General features: G+C 45.4%; 1 protein-coding gene across 1 annotated transcript; it reads left to right on the plus strand.

Moving 5' to 3' along the window:
* The first annotated feature begins 661 nt into the window (after window positions 1-661).
* Window positions 662-1811, plus strand: MYADML2 (myeloid associated differentiation marker like 2). Its single transcript, XM_075278179.1, has one exon. It carries the CDS (start codon window positions 750-752, stop codon window positions 1653-1655), a length of 906 nt encoding a protein of 301 aa, XP_075134280.1. The 5' UTR covers window positions 662-749; the 3' UTR covers window positions 1656-1811.
* The last annotated feature ends 8007 nt before the right edge of the window (window positions 1812-9818 follow it).

Here is a 9818-nt window from a genome sequence, read left to right on the forward strand (position 1 = left end):
TGAGTGGCACAGCAGCGCCATCCACTGTATAGCAGTGGTTACTGTAAAATGCAGCACCACCATAACAGGCAGCATGTTTATACTATTACAGCAGATGGCAAGAAGGGGTTAAAACAAAGTTGTAAAAATCATTAAAATCACCAACAAGCATTTTTTTTGCTATAAATTTCACCAACTACAAGTTCCAAAACATATTTTACAATAATATCGACCTATGGGTTATCGCCGTCACAACTGGTCCAATAAATGTATAACATCATTTATGACCAGGGAGGGAAAAAAAAATTAAATTCAGAGAATTTTTTGGGCAAAATGAAAAGAATATCGATGGAATTATAACGTTTATGTAGCAAAAATTTGAACAGATAATAATACATAAAAAAATTTAAAAAAATCTGGACTTTATCTTTAAGGGGTTAATATGAAAAAGATGAAACAGTAATTTTTTTGGACCTCCCTTGATGTCTGCAGGGTGTGTGTGTTTGCGGCAGTGCCCGGCTCTAGTATTCGTGAGCAGTGACAGGTGGACCTCTGGAATGTCTCTCTGTAAGTGAACCCATCTCATCCCGTCAGAGCTGAACTTGGTCCAGAACTATAAATACTGTCTCCTATTTATACCCCGGACATGTTGGTCACTCCGAGGGTCTCTGCCGTATCAGACAGAAGGGCCAGCGGACTCCTGACTGCATGAGCAGAGACGCTGCTGCTTTGTGGCTTCTCCAGTTGACTCTCCCCAGCTGATCCTGGACATGGATAACGCCGGTGGGCCCTACCTCAATGCGCAGGCCTTGTGTTCTAAAGTGGGGGTGGTCCGCCTTTTTCAGCTTCTTTTTGGATGTACCACCTTCAGCCTGGTTCTCCACAGAGCCGGATTCAGCGCCGCCTATGGGACCTTCTGCGTCTTTGTTTGGTGTTTTTGTTTCGCCGTCACCGCGCTCGTAGTCGTGTGCGATCTGACTCGGCTCCAGTCATGCCTGCGCAACCTGTCCTGGGGTAACTTCACGGCGGCCTTTGCCATGCTGGCGGCCCTTATGACCCTCACCGCCGCTGTCATCTACCCACTGTATTTCGTCACTCTGAACTGTACACCCGACTGCGTTACCAGGAACCACCGGTTGGCCGTCAGCGTCTGTGCCGGACTTCTGTTCCTGGTCTATGCTTTGGAGGTGTTCCTGACACGGGCCAGGCCGGGGATGCCCTGCAGCTACATGGCGACGGCCGCCGGCCTGCTGAAGGTTGTCCAAGCCTTTGTTGCGTGTATTATATTTGGAGCTCTGGCGACGGAGAGTCAGTACAAGAAATACGTGGCCACTCAGTGGTGCGTGGCCGTCTACAGCTTCTGTTTTGCGGTGACCGTGGTGGTGATCGTACTCAACATTACCGGACGGGCGGTCATGTTGCGCTGCCCCTTTGAACGCTTTGTGGTCATATACACGGTGGTGGCCATAGTGATGTATATAAGTGCTTCTGTCATCTGGCCCGTTTTCTGTTTCGATACCAAATACGGGTCACCGACAAGACCATCGCGCTGCTCTTGGGGACGATGTCCATGGGACAGTCAACTGGTCGTCACCATTTTCACTCATGTCAACCTGCTGCTGTACGTTGCGGACTTGGTGTACACCCAGCGGCTACGGTTTGTGACTCAGCGTTAGGATGGAGCCATTTTTTATATCATGGACCCGGGGACCAGATGGGTTGCTATATGTACTGTGCCCTAACCTATGGGACTATGCTGTGTTCTATTGTTCTACCGATTAATTCACGACTGTTGTATTATGTGATATTATTCTATATACCGATATACTATGGGGGGGGGGGGTCTGTCATAACTTATATAGAGAGTCTATTTTTAATAAATTGTGATGTCACTTCTAAAGTTTATTGATTTATATATAGGACCGTATACAGAGAGGTCGCGCGGGGATTGTGTGTGTGACCTTATAACATTACAAGGTTGACTTTTCGTTACAGATCATTGAAATCTGACTATTAGTTTATATCAATGGTGGTTAAGTGCTATATAGTGTGTACAGCACCCAATGTACAGATCTGTGGGTGATCAACTAGAATTATTGGGGTTTTCTGGGTCGTGTCCTCAGGATACTGATAGCTGCAGCATTGCTCCGGTAAGTGTCACCTTCTGTACATGCCATGTCACATGACATTTGTTAATCGAGCTCAGTTAAGTGAATGGGTCTAACCTGCAATACCATGCACCGCCACTATTCAATGTGGTGCGCTGTGCTTGTGAAGAGGTCCCAGTGGTCACTTGAATTCTGCAGTGTTTTCAAGCAGCTGATAGGGGGGCTACTGGGTGTCAGACCCCAGCAAACACGGTGGCTCAGTGGTTAGCACTGCAGCCTTGCAGCGCTGGAGTCCTGGGTTTGAATCCCACCAGGAGCAACATCTGCAAGGAGTTTGTATGTTGTCCCCGTGTTTGCGTGGATTTCCTCCCATACTCCAAAGACATACTGATAGGAAAATAAATCTACATTGTGTTCCCTATATGGCACTCACAATCTACATTAAAAAAAAAAAAAAAAAATTCTTATCCTCGTGCTGTCCATGAAAAAAAAATGGAGCCTTTATCATAAATTAAGTATTTCGCACATCCGCTTTGTTTCACAGACCCAGGGGAGGTGAGAAAAATAATGTTGCATGCAGTCACTATTTTATTTCTTGCACATCACAAGTCTACGGAGCCGTGACAGAATCGGACTGTACAGATATCGCCCATGACAAATATAGAAAACAGCGTCTGTGGACAAAATTATTTATAAATTAGGAAGGCACACGGGATAAAACAGGAAGAAGACACGAGGTGATACAATGGCCGGTATTGTTACTGCCAATAAAATGAATCGTTCATGTGAGTTTCCAGAAGGTAGAAATCTATCGGTTATTAAAGACCCACGTTGTGGAAAAGCGGATTTTTTTTGTTGTAGATTTTGCTGTGTTTGGGTTTTTTTTGGGGGGGGGTTAAGCCAAATCCAGAATCTGCAGATGGTAAGATGGATAAAACTATATACAGTAGTATAAAGAAGAAAGTGAGAGCTCATAATATTAGATAGCAGAATGAGATAGATAGATAGATAGATAGATAGATAGATAGATAGATAGATAGATAGATAGATAGATAGATAGGAGATAGATAGATAGATAGATAGATAGATAGATAGATAGATAGATAGATAGATAGATAGATCGGAGATAGATAGATAGATAGATAGATAGATAGATAGATAGATCGGAGATAGATAGATAGATAGATAGATAGATAGGAGATAAGAGATAGATAGAAAAGAGATAGATAGGAGATAGATATAAGATAGATAGGAGACAGATAGATATGAGAGATATAGATAGATAGATAGATAGATAGATAGATAGATAGATAGATAGATAGATAGATAGATAGATAGATAGATAGGAGATAGATATAAGATAGATAGGAGACAGACATGAGAAAGATATCAGGTAGATAATTTTTTATTAAGAGATATTATACAGAAATAGATAATAGATGGATTTTAGTAAGATATACTTTTATTATCTCTCTATATTATAAAAATGGATTTCTTTCTGTCTGTCTGTTCTTTATGTGCGACCAAACGACTGGACCGATCTTTTCGCATACAGATACTTCAGGTATCCGGGAAGGTTTAAGACCAGGCCCCAACTCGCTCGGACGTAACATTGCTGAGATACAGCATTCCAAAAACAATGACACCCCCCCATTAGCCAATACAAACCTGCAAGTCTTTCACTCATATTCCAACTGCCATACACACAGTCACTCCACATGTACAATCCAACACTGCTATCCAAACTGAGATACACGCATCAGATGATTAGATACACAGGTCAGCACACAATACCACACGTCAGAGGATTAGATACACAGCTCAGCATACACCATCGCACGTTAATGGAATTAGATACACAGCTTGGCACACACGTCATTAGGGGGCATTATTTATATTATGAATAGAAGGGGGGTCATTAGGAGGGCAGTATCTATGTCGGGGCAATTCATTGAATTAATGTGACACTTGGGCTTTATTAAAGTGGATTTCCAGCTCGTTTTTATTGATGATCTATCCTTAGGATAATTTTTCCATTTACAGAGTCGTATGAGGGCTTAATGTTTGTGGGACAAACTGTATTTTGTAATGGTACTATTTAATATTCTGTACAATGGGCTGGAGAAAAATATTCAGAATGGGGTGAAATTGGAGAAATACTGGAATTGCACATTTTCTTTATACCACTTTGGGAAATATCAAAATGGCGGTTCGGCTCTTCTGATGTTTTTTAAAATACAACCCCTTTAAGTTCTTTTGTATGTGTTCTAGGGAAAAAAGGGGAGAATTTAAAGGGATTCTACCATTAAAATCAATATATTTTGTGAATCATTCATAGGAATAAAATGTATTATTATTATTAGGAATAGCCTTAAGAAAGGCTATTCTTCTCCTACCTTTAGATGTCTTCTCCGCACCGCCGTTAGGTAGAAATCCGGGTTTTCGTCGGTATGCAAATGAGTTCTCTCGCAGCACTGGGGGCGGTCTCCAGCCCTCAAACAGCACTGGGGGCGTCCACAATGCTGCAAGAGAACTCTACAGTGCCACCTCCATCTTCTTCTGGAACGGCCTCTTCTTCCGGTGCTTGGGGTCAAACTTCTAGGCCTGCATGCCTGCAGCCTCAAGAAAAATGGCTGCTTACACAGTGAGTAAGCGGCCATTTTCTTGTGGCCTGTGACATCTAAAGGTAGGAGAATAGCCTTTCTTAAAGGGGTATTCCCATGTACATAGATATGTTTAAATTTGTAGATAATTAAAAGTTAAACATTTTTGCAAATATAAGTAATTAAACATTTTGCAGAGTTTTAAAGATTTTCTGTAAGTATCTTGTGGTCACAGTCTTGATCGGTTGCCAGTGGATATGACCATGAATGCAGGAACTTTCTAAGGTCAGAGAATCAGCCATGATGTCCTTATTGTGGCCCGGATATCTTCTGATCCATGTAGTATCCCTGCCTGATAACCCGGCGACAACAAGGAAATCATAGCTGGTTCCTGACAAGTCCCAGACCAGAGAAAGTTTTTGCAATTGGTGGTTGTATCCTTTGGCAACCGATCAAGACAACAGACTGTCACCACTAAGAAAGTTAGAGAAAATCTTTAAAACTTTGCAGAATTTTTAATTACTTATATTTGCAAAAAATGTTAAACTTTTAATTATCTACAAATATACCGTATATACTCGAGTATAAGCCGACCCGAATATAAGCCGAGGCCCCTAATTTTACCTCAAAAAACTGGGAAAACTTATTGATTCGAGTATAAGCCAAGGGGGGGATGCAGCAGCTACTGGAAAATTTCAAAAATTAAAATGGTCGGAGTTTTTGGGTGCAGGAGATGCTGGGGAAGGGGAGGGGGTGTTTTGGTGTCTGTCTGCCCCTTCCCAGAGCTTGAAGACTGTTTTTTCTTCCCCCACTTGGAATTCAGTCTGGCTGACTATAGCGTATCTGAAGTGCTCCTATTAACCCCTTCCTGATGGAACAGGAGCACTGCAGATCAGTGACTTCTCCTGTGGGGTCTCCATAGTAAGACATGTCGGGTATCTCTGGAATGTGGAGCTTGTCGCTCTCTACAGAATCTCATCCTTAGAAGACATTGGCCGGAGAACACAACATTACATCCCAGTCTCTGATATCTGCTGTCCAGCTGACTGCGAGGACCCTGAGGAATGACTGGAATGGGCATCTGTCACTTTATGGAATGTCTGATTTTCTATTGTTGGGCGTGGGACACATTATATACATCAGAGATCTGTCTCAGATCTCTTTATATCCCTCCCCCAATTAGAGAATATACATAATATATACGGGCTATCCACAGGGGCTGTATCCCATGCAGACCCACATTGGCAGTATTGGGGTACTTTCACATGCACGATCCTCCCACGACTCGAGAGTACCTGTCGATTACCCTTGGTTAACATCTGCGTTTGGTAATCCGTTCAGGGAGTCCACACGGGGACCCCCCTGAATGGACTAACAAACGCATTTGCAAGAGGTGTGCAGTGAAAGCACACGGACCCCATAGACTATAATGGGGTCCGTGTGCTTGCCGCCAGAATCATGCGAACAGGGAGGTAGATCACAAACTACTACTTTCCTGTCCACATGTTCTCTGCAGAGATCTGGCGGCAAGCACACGGACCCCATTATAGTCTATAGGGTGCATGTGCTTTCACTGCACACCGCTTGCCAGTGTGTTTGGTATTCCGTTCAGTCAGTCTTCACTGTAGTTCCGGATTTCTGTTTATGAATCAGGATGAATAATATTATTTACCCATGTTTACAGCAATAATGTCAAAATGTAAATGGTAAAATAGATATTTTCTTTCAAGGAAAAGTAATTATTGCTGACAAGCTGCAATGGACGAATCCTTCTGGAATAGTCAGTGACTAATATACATGACTCAGGCAATGAAGTGCTCAGAATTATTTTGGGAATCAGCTGTGACTCAGGGATCTAAGTATAATATGTATGGTGCTATCAGGTGACTGTATATAATGGCAACATATATCAAACATATATATATATAGTAATGGCAAGAGCATAGTACCTCCAGGTATAACACTGTATAGATAGTGCCCCTGAGTCCCACACTGTATAGACAGTGTCCCCATGGCTCAAACAGTATAGACAGTTCCCCCCCCAGGTCTCATACGGTATAGACAGTGCCCCTAGGGCTCATATGGTATAAACAGTGTCCCCCCAGGTATCACACGGTATAGACAGTGCCCCCCCAGGTCTCACACGGTATATACAGTGCCCCCAGGGTTCATACAGTATAGACAGTACCCCCCCCCCAGGTTTCACATGGTATAGACAGTGCCCCCAGGTCTCACACGGTATAGACAGTGCCCCTAGCTCTCATACGGTATAGACAGTGCCCCCCAGGTCTCACACGGTATATACAGTGCCCCCAGGGTTCATACAGTTAGACAGTACCCCCCCAGATCTCACACGGTATAGACAGTGCCCCCCAGGTCTCACACGGTATATAAAGTGCCCCCAGGGTTCATACAGTATAAACAGTACCCCCCCAGGTCTCACACGGTCTAGACAGTGCCCCCCAGGTCTCACACGGTATAGACAGTGCCCCTAGGGCTCATACGGTATATACAGTGCCCCCAGGGTTCATACAGTATAGACAGTACCCCCCCCCCCCCAGGTCTCACTTGGTATAGACAGTGCCCCCCAGGGCTCAAACGGTATAGACGGTTTCCTCCTGGGCTCATACGGTATATTTAGTAGTCCAAGCCCACACAGTACAAGGCCCAGGGAGTGAGTACTATTCTCAGCACTTACCTCTCCCAGGGCTCCCCAATAATTCTCTGGTCCCAGTGACTGTGTCAGAGCAGTGTTAGTACTCTGAAGTGGCGGGGAGTCCAAGAAGCGTTAAGTACTGAGAATTATACTTGCTGCTCACTCCCAGGCCCCAATGACAACCAATGGGCACTAGTATTGATGGAAGGGGTCATTCGGTTACCGGGCCACAACTCTTATGAGCTTTCTGGAGATCAGTGTTTGGCAAGAGGGCAGTTTAGTGAGGAGACTACCCCTGTGTATACACTCCTGTGAATAGTGACACCAGCATCTAAATAGACAGATTAAGGGGGGTCCCTTTGTTACCCTATTGCCTAACACTGGCCCTTAGGTAGGCCATCTCAGAACACCTTTTTGCCCCCAAAGGCGGGGCCTAATAGGGTGTCAGCTTTAGGCTGGGGCCACAGAGTGATTTTGGTCACATGACCAAAAATATTTACTGTCATGGGACTATGTTAGAGCTGCACGTAGACGAAGTTGCATACAGAAGCTAGTCCTTTATAAATCGACACCCTGGTATCTGTTTTTTAGTGGATTTGTTGGTTGGCCAACATGTCATGTGAATATACCCTGAATTAAAAAGAATGTGTTACCAAAAAATGGTCTATTTTGTAAACCAAGTTTTTATGTGAAAGATTTTTTTAACAAATTTTTATTTTTAATTTTCCTATATTTCCAACAATTTTTACTATGGCCACTAAACCTAATTATAGACTGACATTTGCCAATTCTGTAGGGGTTTTCTTCGCAGCAGGCCCCATATTTACATCACATATACATAACACCACTGAGCCATCATTACATCACTACTGACAATAGATGATGTCACATTTTATCTCTTCCCCATCACCGCACAGAATATGTCTAGAAAACGTACCCCTAGACCTCACTGACTCCAGACTATTACTACCTAAGGCCAAGTTTTACATATCTTACAAAAGTGGATGGGATTCATGCGAATCCCATGCCCACTGTGTGGAAAAAATCGCAGCACGGACACGCGATTTCCAAAACCGTTGCGGTTTTGAAAAATTGCAGTATGTCAATTATATCTACGGAAACGCCGGCGGCTTTCCCGTAGATATAATTGTAACAGAAAGTCCGCAGAGGAAAACTCTGTGAACTTTCTGTTCAAAGCGCTGCGGGAAGAACCATGATGCGTTCACGCCGCGGTTGTTCCCGCAGCACTTTAGCGCAGCGGTTCTGGCCCGTGCAGCCTTAGCCTAAGGCCATGACTGTGCTGTGAAGCAGATCACTAAATGCTGTTAAGAGAGCAGAGGAGAAGCTCAGACAAGATGGCCGCCCCCATAATCATGGACAGAAAATAGAATAGGAAAAAAGGAATTAGAAAATCTGAAATCAATAAATAAAAAAATATAGTGATAAATTTATTTTTATCAGTTCCAAATAGGACATAACATTGTGGAATTGTAATTTATGTAGTGTCTTCAAATACCTCATGTGAGGTATATTATATTACTAGCTTTTACCCACGACTTCGTCCGCGGAACCCCGACCCCCTGCGGGACCCACCTGGAGCGGTGCGCAGGCTTGTTCCTTTGCTTTGTGTCTGCAGCGGGCCCTTCCTACACCTGTGGGTCCATGGACCCTCGGGGCCCACCCTGCGGGGCCCGCTGGAGCTGTTTACCTCCTCTCCCTCCTGGCGCCCGCCATCCCCCTTTCTCCCTACCCGCTTCCCCATGTGGTCACTCCTACCCTGTGCCCATTTGCCCCCCAGGAACGTGCCCCCTTCCCCCCTAACCCTATGCCCCCTTCTCCCGTGTTACCCACTCCGTGCCCCCTTTTTCCCCATGCCCCCTTTCCCCGTCTTACCTACCCCGTGCCCCACCCACCCTGCGGCCGCTGGAACTCTTTACCTGGTCTCCCTCCTGGTGCCCGCCACCCCCCTTTGTCCCTACCCGCTTACCCATGTGGTCACTCCTTCCTCCTACCCCATGCCCCCTTCCCCCGTCTTACCTACCCCATGCCCCCTTCCCCCGTCTTACCTACCCCGTGCCCCCTTTTCCCCCCACCAGACCTTGCCGACCATGTGTCCCCTTTCCCCCTACCAACCTGTGGCCCCGTCCTCACCACACCCTGGGCTTCCCGTGCACCGATGTTCCGACTTGTAGTGTCCAGAGATGGCAGACGCTGCGGGACAGCTGGCCGAACCAGCGTTCCAGAGCGTGGCGCAGGCGTCTCCTTGTCCGGCCACGGCAGAGTACTGCAGTCCTGTGGTGAGGCCACACAGGTGGGGTAGCGTATGGACTTGTCGTTGCCCCAGAGTAGAGGCCCTTGTGCAGGACGCTCCGGACCTCTCAGAGACGCCATGTTGGTGTGGACGGCGGGCGGATGATAACTCCGCCCACATAGAGAAGCGGCACCCAATCAGGTGAGCTGCTGAAAGTGTGC

This window comes from Leptodactylus fuscus, chromosome 6 (assembly GCF_031893055.1).
Source record: "Leptodactylus fuscus isolate aLepFus1 chromosome 6, aLepFus1.hap2, whole genome shotgun sequence".
Taxonomy (NCBI): Eukaryota; Metazoa; Chordata; class Amphibia; order Anura; family Leptodactylidae; genus Leptodactylus; species Leptodactylus fuscus.

Excerpts from the sequence above, each read along its gene's own strand:
- MYADML2 (XM_075278179.1), top strand. The coding sequence starts at position 750 with ATGGATAACGCCGGTGGGCCCTACCTCAATGCGCAGGCCTTGTGTTCT.